The sequence below is a fragment of the Cervus elaphus genome, chromosome 5 (genome assembly GCF_910594005.1).
Source record: "Cervus elaphus chromosome 5, mCerEla1.1, whole genome shotgun sequence".
Lineage (NCBI taxonomy): Eukaryota > Metazoa > Chordata > Mammalia > Artiodactyla > Cervidae > Cervus > Cervus elaphus.
In genome coordinates, this window is record NC_057819.1 from 35752549 (window position 1) to 35772426 (window position 19878).

Consider the following 19878-nt stretch of genomic DNA (forward strand, 5'->3'; position numbering starts at 1 on the left):
ATGCCAAAGGATGTTTAAACTACCGTACAATTGCACTCATTTCACATGTTAGCAAGGTTATGCTCAAAATCCTTCAAGCTAAACTTCAGTAGTACATGAACCAAGAACTTTCAGATGTACAAGCTGGGTTTCATAGAGCCAGAGGAACCAGAGTTTAATTGCCAACATTCGTTGAATCGTGGAGAAATCACGGGAATTCCAGGAAAACATCTACTTCAACTTCATTGACTATGCTAAAGCCTTTGACTATGTGGATCACAGTAAACTGTAGAAAATTTTTAAAGGTACCAGACCACCTTACCTGTCTCCTGAGAAACCTGTATGCAGGTCAAGAAGCAATAGTTAGGACTGGACATAGAATAATTCACTGGTTCAAAATTGAGAAAGGAATACAAGACTGTATATAGTCACCCTGCTTATTTAACTTATATGCAGAGTACATCATGCAAAATGCTGGGCTGGATGAATCATAAGCTGGAAACAAGATTGCTGGGAGAAATATCAACAACCTCAGATATGCAGATGATACCACTCTACTAGCAGAAAGTGAAGTGGAACCAAAGAGCATCTTGAAGAAGGAGAAAGAGGAGAGGGAAAAACTGGCTTGAAACTCAACATTAAAAAAAGAGAGAGAGAGAGATTTTGGTGTCCAGTCCCATCACTTCATGGTAAATAGAAGGGGAAAAAGTGGAAACAGTGACAGATTTATTTTCTTGCACTCTGAAATCACTGTGGATGATGACTGCAGCCATGAAATTAAAAGAAGCTTACTCCTTGGAAAGAAAGCTATGACCAACCTAGGCAGCATATGAAAAAGCAGAGATATCACTTTGCCGACAAAGGTCTGTATGGTCAAAACTCTGGTTTTTCCTTTAGTCACGCACTGATGTGAAAGTCGGTCCATAAAGAAGGCTGAATGCCAAAGAATCAATGCTTCCAAATTCTTGCACTGGAGAAGTCTCTTGAGAGTCCCTGAGACTGCAAGGAGATCAAATCAGTCAACCCTAAAGCAAATAAACTCAGAATATTCATTGGAAGGACTGTTGCTGAAGCTGAAGCTTTAATATTTTGGCCTCCAGATGCAAAGAACTGATTCATTGGAAGAGATCCTGATCCTGGAAAATATTGAAGGGAAAAAGGAGAAGGGGGTGGCAGATGATGGGATGACTAGATGGCATCACTGAATCAATGGGTATGAATTTGAACAAATTCCAAGAGATAGTGGAGGACAAAGGAGCCTCATGTTCTATACTTCATGGGTCACAAATAGCTGGACATGACTTAGCAATGAAACAACAACAAACATTTCAGCTATGAAGCCATCTGGGTTTGAGCTTTTATTTTGGGGGCAGTTTGTTTTATATTTTTCTGATTCTATTTCATTCCTAGTAATTGGTTTGTTAAGATTTTCTATTTCTCACTCATTCAGTCATGGAAGATTGTATGTTTCTAACAATTCATCCATTTCTTCTGTATTTTCCAATTTGTCGGTTTATAACTCTTTATAGCAGGTTTTTTTTTTTTATTACACTTACGTGGTTTCAGCTGTAACTTCTATTTTATTTCTAATTTTATTTATTTGGGTCCTCTCTTTTCCTTATGAGTCTTATTAAAGGTTCATCAGTTTTTGTTTCCTTTTTGAAAAAAAAATTCCTTAGTTTTGTTTATCTTTTCAATTATGTTTTTAGTCTCTATATCACAAAATCTATGGCGCACAGAAAAAGCTATTCTAAAAGAAGCTATTCTCAGGGAAGCTATTCTGTTCTAATTAAGTTTACAGAAATACAGGATTACACCAAGAAATGAGGAACATCTCAAGTAAACAACCTAACTTTCCATCTAAAGGAGTTAGAAAATAAGAGCAAACGAAGTGGCTTATAGAACAGAAACTTATTTTCCTATGAGATCTCACAGGCTAGAAGTACAAAATCAAGGTTCCAGCAGGGAGCCAAACCAGTCCTTGGACGCACGTCTCCTTGGTGCAGCACACTGGCGTCTTCCCCGTGTCTTCTTCTGTGTTCTAATCTCCTCCTCCAATAAGGACACCAGTCATGAAGGATAAAGACTCAACCCTGTGCCCTAATTTTAACTTAATTATCTCTTTAAAGGTCCTTTCTCCAAAAACAGTCACATTTTGAAGTACTAGGGGTTAGGACTTCAACAGATGGATTTGGAGATAAGGAGGGGGTCGGGGAGCGGGACAGGCAGGTGGGGGGACACAATTCAGCCCATAACAGAAAGAAATCTGTCTCATCTTAAAAGGAATAGAATGCCCCCCAGCCCGCAGAGGGTGGGCTGTGGGAGTTCAATGGTTGCCTCTCAGAGGACATGTGGGAGAAGGGGGTGGGAGGGGGAAGCAGGGGCTCTGGTGGTTGGAGGGCAACCTCCAGATGTCAAAGAAAAAAAAAATTTATAACAACAACAACAAAAGGAATAGAAGAAGCCACAAAGGTGAAAACAGATATGAAAAATAAAGATTAGACATTTCAGTGTCACAACATTTTAAAATATAAAAAAATGGGATAAATGTGTGATGTTAGTATCCTTATAAACAATTCATACAAATATTTTAAAAAGAAATACAATATTTCCAATAAGAAAAACATGAACAAAAATTCACAAAGAAGGTGACAGTTGAACAATCATGTAAAAATTTGTTACCTTCACTTGTAATCAATAATATTAAAGTAAGATATGTTTTTTTGCCTTTCAAATGAGAAAAACATTTAAATGATACCACTATATGCTGCAGAGAGAGCATGAGCTTAACTATGATGCTTTAAACTAGTTATAAAACTATTTTCAAAAGCAACTTAGTAGTACGTATCCAAGTCTATAAATTGTGTGGCTATATTTTTAACTCATAATCCCAATTTTGGATATTTAGTCTATGAAAACCACAAAAAATAGGTTAGAAGCCATACTCAAGGCGTTATTTAAAACAGAAACTTAACCATCCACCAATAGGGAAATAGTGCACCTGCTTTGTAGGCTATTATGCAGCCATTGAAAGTGATAACAGGGAAGAAGCAGGATAGGAAATGGTAACAGGGAAGAAGGTAAACAAAGATTTGGTCTCAGCTGGAGTCTGTGCGGTGCTGAGTGTTGTTCTCTTTGTGACTCCATGGACTGGAGCCCGCCAGACACCTCTGTCCTTGGGGATTCTCCAGGCAAGAAAGCTGAAGTGGGTTGCCATGCCCTCCTCCAGAGGATCTTCCCAACCCAGGGACCGAACCCAGGTCTCCCGCATCGCAGGTGGATTCTTTACCATCTGAGCCACCAGGGAAGGCCTGCTGGAATCTAGCTGTAGGCTAATAATGCTTTCCAGAGTTCTGAAGCACAACTCACACCAAAAGAGTTGGCCCCACCTTGACACAAGAAAACAGCTTTTCATGCCTTCACAGAAGTTGGTTGGTTACTACCAGACTAGGACAAGGCTGCTTTCTTTCAGCTGATGGCAATTCCCTGGGGAGCAGGATAGTTGGGTATTATTATTTTTTTTTTTTTTGATAGTTGGGTATTATTAAGGAGCTGACATGCAGGATCTCAGAGACACATGCACTGGTCCATTCAAAGGGATCTGGGCAGGGCATCCATAGTACTAATAGCATCTACCATGCCTTGGCATCACATCCTTCTCTTGACTCTCACCAAGAAAGTATAAAGAGAGGAAAAAGGTGAAATATCAATAACATACTAATTTTACACACGATGCTGGGACCGGAGCCCCTGGGAAGACGACCCAAGAAGAGACCCAAAGGTAACAGATCACCAACATGGACACTTTTGCTTCTGTGTGACACAAATGTTTGTTATATTATTTTCGTGTTAGACTGTGATTAATTTATAACATAAGCTCCAGGAGGATGGGGATTTTTGTCTGCTACTTACACTTTTTCTCCCCTTAAACGTTATTAAACACCTATTAACATGCAATAAATACTGGTTGAATAAATAAATTCCTAAACACTGAAAAAATGCTAGTTTTACACAAACACAGTAAATACAGGAAAAACAACCTATGTTGAGAGTTCTAGAATTGCAAAAGGCATGTACTAAAATATTAGATGTATGGACTCACGTGGCACAGATGACATGAGTTTTATCTTCACTCACGACTCTAAGAATCCTAAACTAGCTGAATTTGACACTTTTACATTCAACATCTTTCTACCCTCAGTAAAAAACATTACTTAATATTCTATTCTATAACTGTAGTCAAAAATATTCACACTTGGAATTCTAAACAATTCTATATGTAAGACTGAAAGTGTTGCCTACAATAGAAACTTGATATCTTTACTGTTTTCATATAAAGTATAGTAACACATAGCAATGAAAAAATTCAGTGTTTTATTCAGTTCTGAGGCATAACATAAAATACATAAAGTTTTTAAAATGTTTAAGACAAAATACTACTAGCATAGCACAGAAGTTAATGAAATATCCTACAATGGTAGCAAAAATGTATAAAGTTCTTTTCTTAATTTAATCAAGTCTCCAAAAGTAGAAATTAAAAAATAATCTTTAAAGAGTTTTATGTAGTTCCGTTTAATGTTCACTTTTGTCTTCACATCTAGAAAGCCTTCCTGTGTGATGTAGTGACTGTTAAAATACTGTATATTTATTTGGCTTTTAGAACCCATAAAGCAATCTTTGAACTACGACCATAATTTGTATTCTGGTATGATTTGATAAGAACAGATGGAAGAGAATCAGGACAGTAATGAGAGATTTAAACCTAGCTGGTTTAAAAAAAAAAAAAAAAATACTCTGTGTATTTTACTGTCTACGAAGAGATGAGGGAGCTTACCAGCCTGTATCTCCTTCGCTAGTAGTCAAGAGCCCTCAATATTACCAGTGTTCAGCCCACTTATATAGCAAGTCAGATACAGAAATAACACAATCTATTCAGTGTAGCAAGTGTAATTGAAATGCTTTGATAAAAAAAAAAAAAAGAAATGCTTTGATAAAAAAAAAAAAAAAAAAGATGTCAATCAGCATAAGCAATAATGGCAAGAGATGCCTCAAAGGGAAACAAAACACCCCTGGTGATTCCTGGCCATGCCTTTTCAGGTACATGGCCATCTCTCCACTTCTTCCCATAGGATACCCTCCAAAACTCAGAGTCGAGCTAACAGGCAAGATACGAAGTCAGTTGTTGATAACTTATTTAGTATTACATCATCAGAGCCAGGAATTAGGAGGTTATAACTAACAGCCCTGTATAACTTCCAACTTTAAAAAAAATTCACCACTCTGCTGACTAAATTCACATTACTGAAAAACAACAAATGACAATCTAAGACAGTAAGCAAACAGTATAGTAGATACTTTAGAAAAACCTTTAATATGTTGCTTTGAACAATTCTGTGAAACAAATATGTAATGCAAGTATATTTTCTATTAACCCATTTCATTATGAAATTCTTCATTCAAGGTTCAAAGGTTCTAGGAGTATCAGTGATGCCAAAAATCTAAGAAAATCTGACCAAGTCATAGCTATTTGTAAAATTTTTTTGTTTCTTTAAAAAAAAAATCGCTTCAGCATTTGGACAAGGGAAGGTATGCTACATAGTGATGGCCTTTTAATTTTTATTTGTATTTTGTTGGCAGTTCAGTTGGTTTTGACAACATTTATTGAGCACCTACTATGTACCAGGCACTGTACTAGATGCTGGAGACATGTAGATAAATAAGACATGGTCCCTGTCCCCAAGGAGCTTACAGTCTCTTGGAGGCAAACAGGTAGTGCAAAGACAGAGTTTATTCTAAAACGGACAAAAAATGTCAGTAATGTAGTTAATCTGGGGCCTTTAAATACAAGGGCATATCATTGTTTGTAATGTCAAGGCAAACAATTAAAATGAAGACCATTTTCGTGTGATAAAACAGTAAAATCATTAAGACCTAACTTTTAAAGATTCACATGATAAAGGTAGTTAATACTAAAAATTTACACCATAGTTTTTCAAGTATTTTGTACTAAGAAATATTATTGCCCACAGTTGTGCTATAGTCAAAGCCATAATTCCAGGTTACTGACTCATTCACATCTCAGCATGCTGGGGCTCAGCTTCTCACTGAGCTTATGAATTAGAATGGCTAATTCCTCAGTTGCTTGGCTCTTGTCCTCCAAAAGTTCATAACGAAGGCTGGAGATATCTTGCTTGATTTCCTTTAATTCACCTATAGCGTTTGTATTAAAAAAACATATGATTGGTCATTTGCTCTTTGGATTTAGAAAAAAAACGAAGAGTGAAATTCATACAACATTAATACATTCATCTCATATTGTCTCTGACATAGTTATTTTGGATTTTTTTCCTTTAAAATGTTTAAGAAATGCTTTGCCTTTAAAAATGTACTGACTCTGGAAAAAGCTATAACAGTAGTCCAACTGTGTTTTAAAAGTAAAAGTCAACTAAAGTATTGTCCTGGCTCAACCAATTTTTTACACAGGATGATTTATCTGTTGGGGCTTCCCAGGTAGCAGATTTATCTGTTAACTAGTAATCTATAATCAGGGTATCTCCTTTCTGCCTTCAGGGAGTTCCTCTGGTTCCCTAAGCCATAAGAGTTGACACCTTTTATAGATCACCTCCCACTGCTAGGCTAGAATGGAATCCTATTAAAGTGGAACATTACTAAAAATGAATCAATCAACTTAATAGGCAAATACTCACATGGAAGCAGTATATTTGAGGTTAAGTTTGAAGTAAGGGAAAGGAAGGAAAAAGAGTAAGGGTTTTTCTTAGGAAAGCCAATGGTAATGACTATGGAGTTAAGGACACAGTTTGTGTGGCACAAGCAATGATGTATTTAATACAAGGAAATAACAAGCAATGGTGAAATTAAGACGCTTAGTTGTGATACCACTGGCAAGGTTTACATACACAGAAGACTATAGGAAACTTCTGGCTATTAAAACACAACTATTCCCATAATTTAGCTTGGCAATATTTTGAGAATGTGTAGATTACAATTAAAAGCTGGATTCTCTTGCCAAGAACTGAAATGTAGATAAGTCACTGACCTTGAAAGGTAACCTTTGGGCCATGAACTTATCAAGAATCCAAGAAATGATTCTTCAAATCACTGGCACTTTAACAGCATTTTATAATAGAATCACATGTAAAATATATCTTTCATGATATGTCCTGGTATTTTTATGATGTTTTAAAGTATAATCCATGTTCTTTGATTATATTTAAAAGACAGACCCTCTTATTTTAAGGAATCCTAACTCTTCTTCAAGAATACACACAAAAGTTATTTATTGTTTTCATGGCAAAAAAAAAGTGGAGGTGCTTTTCCTTTCACATATGGCAACAGAGTGGAAATTAACTGATCAAATTTGAAATCAAAAGGCTTCCGCAGAAGAAATGGATTCTCACACCATTTACTATCATATTTGGACCATAAGCCAGTGAGCTTCCTCTTGCCTCCCTACTACCATATCCTTCTTCCTTGTTTTTGAGTTATGGGAAGCCTAACATACCAAGTGCTGTATTTACCAATACAGAAATATATTAAATGAGGACGTTACGTTGTATGATATACTCTTTTAGTTGGAACTTTGTCCAAAACTCTAAATTCTCTTTAGTCCATTAATTCTCATTAATTCATTTTCCTCTTTTGTGTAAAAGGACTTCGAAGATGGCTCCTTTTTTCTGACGTCATGGTGGCCCAATTCGCCACTTCACTTAATTTTTTTTGTCTTCAGGGAGGTTATGGCACAACTGATAAGGTTTCTGCTTTCTAAACTAAAACTCAATTTCAATTCTGTCTTTGAGATTGTTTCTGGTGACCATGATTTGATTTTTTGCTGATGCCCAAACATACATTCTTAGATTTCTGTGCTACAAACACATATGGCATTGACTCAGATTTGCAAGGGATTTCTTGCATTAATCAAGTAATGGCTTCAGAGTTCATCAACAGTTTAGTTTAGCCCTTTCTTAAAAGTGTAGATAGATCTAATAGCATCTCATTGGTGTTGAAAGCTGTAGTTTTCATTAATTTTTTTTTTTTTTTGGCTGTGCTGCAAGGCATGCAGGATCTTAGTTCCTCAACTAGGATTGGAACACTCGCCCCCTGCAGTGGAAGCAAGAAGTCCCAACCACGGAACCACCAGGGAATTCCCTGTAGTTGCCGTTTTTAGGGCAACTTATTTTTCCCTGACTGATTTCTTTCCAACCATGGACCTGTGCTTTGGCTTACATCTCAGTGCTTGATGAAAAGTTTTATAGTCCAGACTGATGCGCTGCCTAGAATATGCCTGGAAAATAGGTACGTTCAAGTAAGGTGCCAAGAAGGGAAGTGAAAAGCAAAAGAGAAACATCATATGACAAAAATGGGTTACAGATTTCTTTCTGGACAACAAGTAAAAATTTTTCTGCAAAAATGTTTGAGCTAATTCTTATTTTACCTGCATCACTGGAAAAATGTTAACACTCAGCTCACTGAAACAGAACTGAAACTACAGACTACTTATGTTACAGGGAATAAAAACTCCCAGAAAGATGACACTCTAAGAATCACTTTACACTCTAAGAATCAGTTAGAGCACTCTGTAGTGATAAACTGTCTCTGACTGACATTTTAAATAACTGTTTATTTTAAAAGACAGAGCTTTAGAAATGTAACATAAGATTTTCCTGTCAATCCTGGAAGAACTCAGTTAACCAAGACTGGATTTTTAAAAGTATCCTTCAATATGAAGTTCTCCACCGTTCATTAAATTAGTTGTAAAAGGATGTTTTTTAAGTTGAAGATGCTTACCTTCATTAACTTCATCATTTTCTTTGTCTACTTGTGCTTTCAAAACATATCGCTTTATAAGTCTTTTCATTATTTGCTGTTGGGCCAAAAAAACATTATATCACCAATGATACATATAAGTGATCTGAATCTTATTTCCAAAGAGCTTTACATACCAGTAAAGAACTCAGGGAAGAGAAACTAATGGAAGACTCATCAGATTTCAGAATTTAATCTCTTTTCACCTGTCCTCAGTTTTTCTGCATAATCCACAGCATTCCCTTGCCCCACCCTTCACCTCCACCCTCTCACCACCAGCCACCCTATTCCAGGAATGCAAGAAGCTTTACAAGAAAAGTTGAGTTGAAAGACTTCAATTCATGATTTTCTTTCATCTAATGATTTCTCTATACTATATTATCATCTATAGACACTACTCTATTTTTTAAAACATCTACAATCATATGCTCAATACACAGAATTTGGAGAGTAAAGAGAACAAAAAATAAACAAACCTCATCAATTATTCCACCATCCAAAGATAATCATTGTTGTTATTTTAGTGCTTGTTTTTCCAACATCTTTTTTAATTTTGTATATAAGCTAATTACCATATGTATTATGTTTTCTAAATACCACATATTGTTATATTATGTTTTTCTTTCACAGCAATATATACTGTGAACATATTTCAAATTAAATAAATGCTCTTACAAGATAATTGTTTATCCATACAGAAAAAATTAAATTGGAGCCCTACTTCACAGAAGCACACAAAAATGAATCCCATATGCATCTTAAATATGAAAGGCAAAGCTTCTAAATCATTTAAAAGAAAGCATAGAAGAAAACATATTTATAAATTCAGTGCACAACTGGATGTTTTCCAAACAAAATTAAAAATTCTAATATAGTAGAAAAGATTGATAAACTCAACTTCATTACAATTAAAACTTCTTTTTATAAAGATACCAGAAAGAAAGCAAGTTACACACTGGGAGAAAACACTGATGATACCTACAACCTGCAAAGAATTTGGATCCAAGATATATGAAGAGCTTTAATAAGAAAAATTCAAATAATCCAACAGGAAAATGGGCAAAAAACAAACAGGCACTTCACTGAAATGGAACTGTGAATGGTCAACAAGCAGATGAAACAATCTCAAAATGTTTTCTTTAGGGAAATACAAATTACAATTAAAAGAGATACAGGGGCATGGGGGAAAGAAGCATTGGATGAAGGCAGTCAAATGGTACAAACTTCCAGTTATAAGATAAGTAAATACTATATGTGATACACATCATAATAAATCCAATTAATGCTGCAGTAGTTCCATATGAAAGTTGGTAAGGGAGTAAATCCGAAGAGTTCTTGTCCCAAGAAAACTATTTTTTTCCTATTTCTTTAATTTTGTATCTATATGAGATCATGAATGTTCACTGAACTTACTGTGCTAATCATTTGATTATGTACATAAGTCAAATCATTATGCTGTACACCTTAACCTTATACAGAGCTGTATGTCAATTATATCTCAATAAAGCTGGAAAGAGGAAAAACGTAACACAATTTTATATCAAAAAAGGGAAAAATTAATAGATCTTACAATGCCAAGTGTTGGAAAGGCTGTGGATCAATGGGACTCTTGTACTTTACCATCATGAGTATGTGTGTGTGTGTTAGTTGCTTAGTCGTGTCCGACTCTTTGCAACCCCATAGACCGCAGCCCACCAGGCCCCTCCGTCCATGGGGTTCTCCAGGCAAGGGTACTGGAGTGGGTTGCCATTTCCTTCTCCAAAAGAAACTATAGAAAGAAAGAAAGGTATGAGTATAAGTAGATAATTTTGAAAAACAATTCGGCATTATCTTTTTTTTTTAAATACGGTTGATGTACAATATTCTACTAGCTTCAGGTGTACAATAAAGTGATTTAATATTGGTTATTAAAAAGTGGCTCTCTTTCCCTGTGCCATACAATATATCTTTGCAGCTTATTTTATACATAGTAGTTTGTGCCTCTTAATTTCCTATTGATTTGTTATTATCTTTTATTTTTTTATTTTTTTATTTTTTATTTTTTTGATTTGTTATTATCTTTTAAAACTGAACACTTGCATATCCTTTCACCCAGAAAGTCCACTCCTTGGTACAGGAGAAACTCTGCACATGTGGACCAAGAGACAGATGTAGACAAGGTTTATAGAAACCTTGTCTGAGACGCAAAAAACCTGGAAACAATCCAAACAAATACCAAATAGACAAATCATGGTATATCACACAATGTAATGTCATTGTGCTCACCAATGAAATTCATTAGTGAAATTAATGAACCAGAGCCACACACAGTATGGATGAATCTTAGAAGCATAAATGTTGAATAAAAAATTCAAGTTGCAGACTTCATTAAGTATGAAATTATTTTCATAAAGTTAATAACAAATCTACACAATGCATTTTTCAGATTGTCTATATATGTAATAGGGTTTCCCTGGTGGCTCAGTGGCAAAGAGGTAAAGAATCCACCTGCTAATGCAGAGACTCAAGTTCAATCACTGGGTCACAAAGATCCCCTGGAGAAGGAAATAGCAACCCACTCCAGTATTCTGGCCTGGAAAATCCCACGGATAGGGGAGCCTGGCGGGCTACAGTCCATGGGGTCACAAAGAATCAGACATAACTTAGCAACTAAACAATATATAAGACATAACTTAGCAACTAAACAATATATATGCAATAAGCCTATATTTGAAAAGAAAACCAAAGCAAGAAGGTGAGAAATCCAAATTTCAGGATACTGATTACCCCTTAGGTGGAGGCAAGGGTGTGGCCTCAGGAGGAGAAGCCAGGCAGAGGCAATGAACAGACTCGGTTATCACTTTCTGGGAGGTGGTGGCTTCCTAGGTATGCACATAGTTATATATCATAATTGATTATGTGTTGCACACATTCTTCTGCATATATCATACATCACATTAAAAAGATAATAAAGGAAAACAGTCTGAACTGAAATGCAGATATAGTGAGGGTGGAAAATATACCTCAGTTTTAAGACAGTAAAAATTGTGAACTGAAGTGACCCACTAGATGCCAAGGTCACGTAAAAAGGAGAAATGCTGGACAATTAAAATGTCTGCCTCAGAGAATAAAGATAAATTGAGAAGGAAATTCATGCTATCAGGAAGGAAGAGCCCATTTTATCAGTCATAAAATATATATATATATATATAAATATATATATTATATATATGTATTTATATATAAAATGTGTTGGGTTGTGTGGAATCGGAACCTCAGGACAGACTCACGGCTGGGTGGATCTTAGCCAGGACTCATACATTCATTCACAAAATATTTAGCTCTGTGCCAGGTACCAGGTGGCAAGAATACACAGAACTATACAAAAAAGCTCATTATGACCCACATAACTATGATGGTGTGATCACACTCACCCAGAGCCAGACATTCCATCCTGGAGTGTGAAGTCAACTGGGCCTTTGTACATCACTACAAACAAAGCTAGTGGAGGTGATGGAATTCCAGTTGAGACATTTCAAATCTTAAAAGATGATGCTGTCAAAGTGCCGCACTCAATATGCCAGCAAATTTGGAAAGCTCAGCAGTGGCCACAGGACTGCACGAGGTCAGTTTTCATTCCAGTCCCAAAGAAAGGCAATGCCAAAGAATGTTCAAACAACTGCACAATTGCACTCATCTCACACGCTAGCAAAGTAACACTCAAAACTCTCCAAGCCAGGCTTCAACAGTACATGAACCATGAACCATGAACTACCAGATTTCAAGCAGGATTTTGAAAAGGCAGAGGAACCAGAGATTAAATTGCCAACATCCATTGCATCATCGAAAAAGCAAGAGAGTTCCAGAAAAACATCTACTTCCGCTTTATTGACTATGCCAAAGCCTTTCACTGCGTGTATCACAACAAACTGTGGGAAATTCTTAAAGAAATGGGAAAGCAGACCACCTGACCTGCCTCCTGAGAAGTCTGTGTGCAGGTCAGGAAGCAACAATGAGAACTGGACATGAGAACTGGTTCCAAATCGGAAAGGAGTACATCAAGGCTGTATGTTGTCACCCTGCTTATTTAACTTATATGCAGAGTACATCATGCGAAATGTCAGGCTGGATGAAGCACAAGGTGAAATGAAGATTGCCAGGAAAAATATCAATAACCTCAGATATGCAGCTGACACCACCCTTATGGCAGAAAGTGAAGAAGCACTTGAAAGAAAGTAAAAAGCCTCTTGATGAAAGTGAAAGAGGAGAGTGAAAAAGCTGGCTTAAAACTCAACATTTAGAAAATGAAGATCATGGCATTCAGTCCCATCACTTCGTGGCAAATAGATTGGGAAACAATGGAAATAGTGACAGACTTTATTTCTTTGGGCTCCAAAACCACTGCAGATGGTGACTGCAGCCATGAAATGAAAAGACACTTGCTCCTTTGAAGAAACACTATGACCAACCTAGACAGCATATTAAAAAGCAGAGACATTACTTTGACAACAAAGGTCCATCTAATCAAAGTATAGTTTTTCCAGTAGTCATGTATGGATGTGAGAGTTGGAATATAAAGAAAGCTGAGCACTGAAGAATTGGTGCTTTTGAACTGTGGTGTTAAAGACTCTTGAGAGTCCCTTGGACTGTAAGGAGATCCAACCAGTCCATCCTAAAGGAAATCAGTCCTGAATATTCATTGGAATGACTGATGTTGAAGCTGAAACTCCAATATTTTGGCCACCTGATGTGAAGAACTGACTCATTGGAAAGACCCTAACGCTGGGAAAGATTGAAGGCAGAAGGGGATGACAGAGGATGAGATGGTTGGATGGCATCACTACTCGATGGAGGTGAGTTTGAGTAAGGTCCAGGAGTTGGTGATGGACAGGGAAGCCTGGCGTGCTGCATTCCATGGGGTCACAAAGAGTCGGACACGACTGAGCGACTGAACTGAACTGTGTCAGGTACCATACTAGACACTGCGGATGCAACGGGGAACACGATCACTGCTCCGATGAAACTTCACCAGAAGAATTCACTATGACGCATCAACATATCAGGATGTAATTAAGTTTAGGGGACAATGTAGGCATATTCTTATAAAAGAAAAAACAAAAGTTTATCAGTTTAAAGCAGCTTCAAAGGCAGTAATACAAATCAGTAAGAAAAGACTACTCAGCAAATAGCTCTGGGATAATAGATCATCCTTACAAGGAAGTTAAAAGGATAAGCCATAAGGAAAAGGTTGATAAATCTAACCATATCAAGACAGTTTATAACTTTCATACAAGGAAGGATACCAGATAACATGCAATCTTATGTCAAATGGGATTTTTCCTATTGTCCTAGAATTGCTGATAAACTCAAAACTGATGACAAAGGATGATAAGTACCCCATGGTCTAAGACCATGTTGCCACCTGCAGTTGGAGCCAGCTACCTCCCCTCGGAGCTTACTAAGAATCTCTAGACCAGTTCTGAACCTACCAACTTGCCTGAATTTGAATGTGTTTGAATTGTTTACAGGCTACAGAATCTTGGTGACAATCTGTGTAGTGGAAATGTTAGAACATATCTTGTAAAAGGCAATAAAAGTAAATTACATAGAAGGTGCTCAATTAATGTAACTATTATTCCTTATTAGCATTTACGCTTCTTTTACAAAGCAAAGTCTTTATTAACCAATAAATAATGCTGGGACTGCAGGCAAGGATCATGAAACTTCTGAGCAATAAGTAAAAGTATCATTTAAAATATTATCTCTACTAGATTTCCAATGGAGTCTTTAATCAAAGCCAGTATCAAAAATTAAATTGGTCATTAACAGAATCATCTTCTTTCCCTTTTGGTTAAATTGCTAACTAATGCAAGGGAAGTCTATAAATTAACTTCCACATTCCACAGGCCTCCTGGAATTACCCATATATCTCTGTATGAGCCTGTGAGTCACTCTTTCAGGGAGATATTGCAACTTTATTCAGTGGACTATGATATTCTCTGTCCAGGGTATGGAAAGCTTGGTGGTAGTTACCTCAAACATTATCTCTTGCAAACAAATTTAAGTTCACTTCTCAGTCCTCCATTAAGACTGGAAGAAGGAATGAGATTTGCATGGTTGGATATTTGCTATGCTCTGCCTTTCCAAAAGGCATCAAAGCTTTTCTTTTTATTTCCTTATTTTTTACTAATTCAATTAACAATTGGTGGGACTTCCCTGGTGGTCCAGTGGTTAAGAATTCACTTTGCAATGCTGGGACATGGGTCTGATTCCCTGGTTGGGGAACTAAGATCCCACACGCCTTGGAGCAACTAAGTCCATGTGCCGCACCTAGAGAGTCTGTGTGCCGCGACGAAAGACCCAGTGTGCTGAAACTAAGACCTGATGCAGCCAGATAAAAAAATATTAAAAAATTCAACTAACAATTTTTAAGTACTCTATCAGACATTTTTACATTCACCTTCTCATTTACTCCTAGAGAGAAGTCAAAGTTGACTGACATCAGCCAAAATTGATTTGACATACATACATGCATGTATGTATGTATAGATTCATACATCTATAAAGTATGAATATAAAGTAACAAGATAGGTTTGGACAAACACAAAGAACTTGGAAGTAGACAGCAGCATTTAGGGGAGGGAAGGGACCTTGTAAATCATGTGGTTTTCATTTTTCATACCACTTATTGTGACATATCCTGACATACCATTGTGCAGCCTCTGAATAAATCACAGGGTCTGTGATTCAGACCCTGCTACTTCTTCCAGACAGCTGGTTTAGTCTATTTTGGGACAACTGTAGCTGTTAAGAAATTCCTTTGTATTGAGCCAAAAGTCTGCTTCACTGTACTTTCTTAACTACTGGTCCAAGTTTTGTTCTTTGGAGAAATGGAGAGCAGATCTGCTGCTTCTTCTGCCTGATCAGCTTTCGCCTCCTCTGCGTTTCCCTGGGTCCCCATACCATCTTATTTACATCTCACCTACACCACGGAGCCCTATCCCAGGGCTGTGTGAAGGTCCACCTGCTTTTTTCTTTCCTCCCCTTCCTCTCCATCTCTGTGCTGCCCTTCCATTCCAGTGGTGAGATCCTTGAAGCCATGGACCAGATCTCTGTAGTCTTAGAACTTAGGACCATGCATGACAGAGGATATCTTGAATGTGCCATGAAGCTTAAAGTTAGTGCCTCTTTATGCCTTGTGCTTCAGGAAAATCAAGCCTTCATGGATCAGACCAGAGACCAACATGGGGACTAACAACAGTCTAACACTCTCTGGGCCAAGGCTGTTCCCAAGCCAAAGAAGGCTGGGAAAGCAGAACTGCCACAGAAGACAGTGGAGAGAGAAGTCACAAGAGCCGACAGCTCAGCTTTTGTGGAGGAGTCTTAAAATATATTCCCATTTCTCAAAGTCAAATTAGAATATCTAAGTACTTTTAACTTGAATAGCACAGGTATTCATGAGAAGAATTTAATCATAGCCATCCCTCTAAGTCTTTATGTTCTGGAGCTGAAGTTGAAGCTCCAATACTTGGGCCACCTGATGTGAAGACAACTCATCGGAAAAGACCCTGATGCTAGGAAAGACTGAAGGCAGGAGAAGAAGGGGGCAACAGAGGGTGAGATGGTTGGATGGCACCACTGACTCGATGGACATGAGTCTGAGCAAGCTCCAGGAGATGGTGAAGGACAGGGAAGCCTGGCATGCTGCAGTCCATGGGGGTCCCAAGGAACTGGACACAACTTAGCGACTGAACAAGCCCTCCAAATCTTTATGCACCCCAGAAAAATCATTCCCAGTTTCAAGAAAAATTCTTTATATACATAAAAAATTCCAGCATGCTATTAATAATTAATGGTAATATAAATAATACTGCCTTTTAAACATTTCCTTTGCTGCCCTTTGAGACACATCTGAATGTGAATGCGTTTTTGAAGTAATTGTCTTGGAGAAGAAACATTCATTTGAATGTAAAACATGTAAGGTGATGACCTGACTGGTGATGGTCACATGTTTTTTTGAGGGTAGCTGTGACTATTTTTATTTATTTTTGGTTACACTCAGTCTTTGCTGCTGCCCGCAGGCCTTCTCTATTTCTGGGGAGTGGGCGCTAGTCTTCTAGCGTTGTGGTTCATGGGCTTCTCATTGCACTGGCTTCTCTTGTTATGAAGCACAGCCCTAGGGGCATGGGTCTCAGAAGTTGTGGCACACAAGCTAAGTTGCTCCGTGGCATGTGGAATCTTCCCAGACCAGGGATTGAACCCACGTCCCCTTCACTGGCAGGCGGATTCTTATCTGGCTGTGATTGTTTTTGAAAAAATGTGAAGTCAGATGGCACTGAGCCTTGTTAATACAGCTGAGTTCAGTAATGAGAAAGTAACAAGGCATTTTTGTGTGTCTTAAAAACTAAAAAGTAATTTTTAGAGGTATTTCAAAAATATTCTGATCTGTAATAGAATGACTAGAATTAGTGTATTCTGAAAGTCACCCCTCTGAAGGAAATCTCCCCATTTAGCAGATTAAGATATGAAATTTCCTTAAGGTAAGTCATATAATCACACTACGTGAAACAAAAACTCCTAACAAATACACCAGTTGTTATCGCTCAAGGAGTTCTTAACAGGTAGACTTTATTCTAAATATAATCAAGACACTTATTTGAAGTTTGCTGTGTATATAGCTGAGATCTCTTCCCCCAGTTTCTCTTTTTTCTACTATCACTTTTGGGGAGCTACAGAAGATTATACCACAGGCAGAGGGAATTCATCTCCTTAGAAAACACAAAATGTACAGGATTCTGGAGTCTCTAGGCATTTAGCAAGGACCATTTCCTCTAAAAGCACAGCAATTTTCAATGTGACAATAAACTCAGACTTTTCTCTACTTCTAAATCACTCAAAAGCTATAAGGAGAACAGGAAACAGAAACACTAACTCCTTCATTAATGAGACTTAGAGGAGCACATTTTTTTTTTAGAAAGGTTATGAAAAGGTCAAATGGGGATGTGGAGGCATGCCAAGAGCAGACATTCATGGCTAAGGACTTCCCTTGACCTTTGATACCAAGTCTTCCAAAGCTTAGAATACAGGGCTAAAAGGAAAACTGTAAAGAAAAGTTGTATTTGCTAGAAGTACTTTGTCAGTGAGGTGGAGAGGGAGAGTCTGCCATGTGAACAATCATTCAGTGCTATTCTCAACAAAGGAAAATAAAGAATAAATTGAACTCACACACACAACCCTGTGTGTCCATGTGTGATAAGTCGCATCTCATTCTTTGCAACCCCATGGACTGTGGCCCATTAGGCTCCTCTGTCCGTGGGATTCTCCAGGCAAGAATACTGAAGTGGGTTGCCATGCTCTCCTCCAGGGGATCCCCTGACCCAGGGATCCAACTGGCGTCTCTTATGTCTACCTGCATTGGCAGGTGAGTTCTCCACCACCAGCACCACCTAGGAAGCCCCACACGATCCTGTACCTAAAGGCAAATTCCTATTAGCCTGGGATGGGGCCCTGGAATTCTCTGACCCCACTCCAAATTCCTGAAAGCAGTTGGTCTGGGAGGAACTTACTTCATTCAAGACTGAGTAATAGTCAGTAAGAAATCTACAGAACATCTGTACTAAGATAGTCCAAGAAAAAGGATAAAACAAAGAGCAAATAAAGAACACGGATTAGAAAAATACAAAAGAAGAGATGAAAACACCTAATGTCATTACTGATACATAATCTTTTAAAAATAGGAGCTGATCCTGTCTTGAACCAAGAGCACAAGGAAAATATGGCAAGTCAAAGGAGGAAATGATATTTAAGTTTGAAAATCTCAGGAAGAAGAGGAAGAAAACATTAAAATCATCACAGAAATAAAAGATATATTTGAAGCAGCCCATATGAAGATAGACAGGAATAAAAGACAGGATGAGAAAAGAGAAGCCAAAGGGGGAAATGGATAAAAAAATAATTCAAAAGGCAGAGAGGAAAAAAGACGCCGCAGACTTCTGATTGGTCTCTTTGAAGAGACTCCAAATAATGGAATGGAAAAAAATATTTCAAAATATAGTTCAAAGAAATTATTCAGAAATAAAAGGCATGTACTTGAATGTACAGACTAAAAAGACATACTCTATGCCAGAAAAAATGCATACAGATCCAATCTTCAAAACAATCAAGTTGTTGGACTTAAAAGGTAAAGAAAATGTGGGCATTTGTATCAAAATCTCAGGTCAAAGGAAGAAGCATATGAGAAAAACAATCAGGTTGGCTTCAAACTTTTCCACACCAACATTCCATTCTTGGAGCAGCAGAGCAATGTTGATTAATACATCAAGAAAATTAAGTCATTATCAAAGAACTTCACAGCTGGTCAATATGAATATACAGAAAGTAGAAAATAGTTTAGGACATGAAATAACTCATAGAACGTGGTTCCCATGAGCTCTTTTTGAAGAAACTGGTGGGAGACAAACGACCTGATAAAGAGATGAACGGAAAATTAAGGCAAAAAGACTAGTGGTGACTACTGACTCTGTTTAACTAACGGACTAAAACTAGAGCAAATGTGGATTATAACCCTACAAGGTAGTGAAAAGGATCAGAAAATATACCTCTGCCCGCCGCCAAGTATACCACTGGGACATAAGAACTTTTTGTGGCTGCTGCGGCTAAGGCGCTTCAGTCGTGTCTGACTCTATGCAACCCCATAGACGGCAGCCCACCAGGCTCCTCTGTCCCTGGGATTCTCCAGGCAAGAATACTGGAGTGGGTTGCCAAAGAGCAGGAGATAAATTTCCCTTTGTGAAGGTCTTCCCCCTCCCACCTCTGTCCCATACCAAGAGGAAGAGAACAACCATCATCACTAGAAACAGGAAGATAGCTCAGAGATGTGTCTGCACAAACACAAACCTCACTACAGTAACCCTAATCTTCCATAATCTCCCCACATATGTACCTTCCCACAATTAACCACCCCTGGGAGCACAAATCTCTTCATTTTGTCACTATTCCACAAATTCACTGCCACTTTTAGGATGGTATCTAAGTCCCAGATTCTAACTGCCCCTTTGAGTTATTCAGCACTGAGTCCTCCCATGTGTTTGCATTTTG

The 19878-nt window shown here is 37.7% G+C and overlaps 1 protein-coding gene across 4 annotated transcripts in view; it reads right to left on the reverse strand.

Annotated features, from left to right (window-relative positions):
• Nucleotides 1-5566: 5566 nt before the first annotated feature.
• TRPC3 (transient receptor potential cation channel subfamily C member 3) overlaps nucleotides 5567-19878 on the reverse strand; it is a 71324-nt gene continuing 57012 nt past the window's right edge. For all 4 annotated transcript variants that reach the window (XM_043902333.1, XM_043902334.1, XM_043902332.1 and 1 more), the window contains 2 exons: nucleotides 8785-8860; nucleotides 5567-6189 (listed from right to left, as the gene is read on the reverse strand). In XM_043902333.1, the coding sequence (XP_043758268.1) occupies nucleotides 6047-6189; nucleotides 8785-8860 (219 nt within the window). In that variant the 3' untranslated portion in view covers nucleotides 5567-6046. The remainder of the gene's footprint in view (nucleotides 6190-8784; nucleotides 8861-19878) is intronic.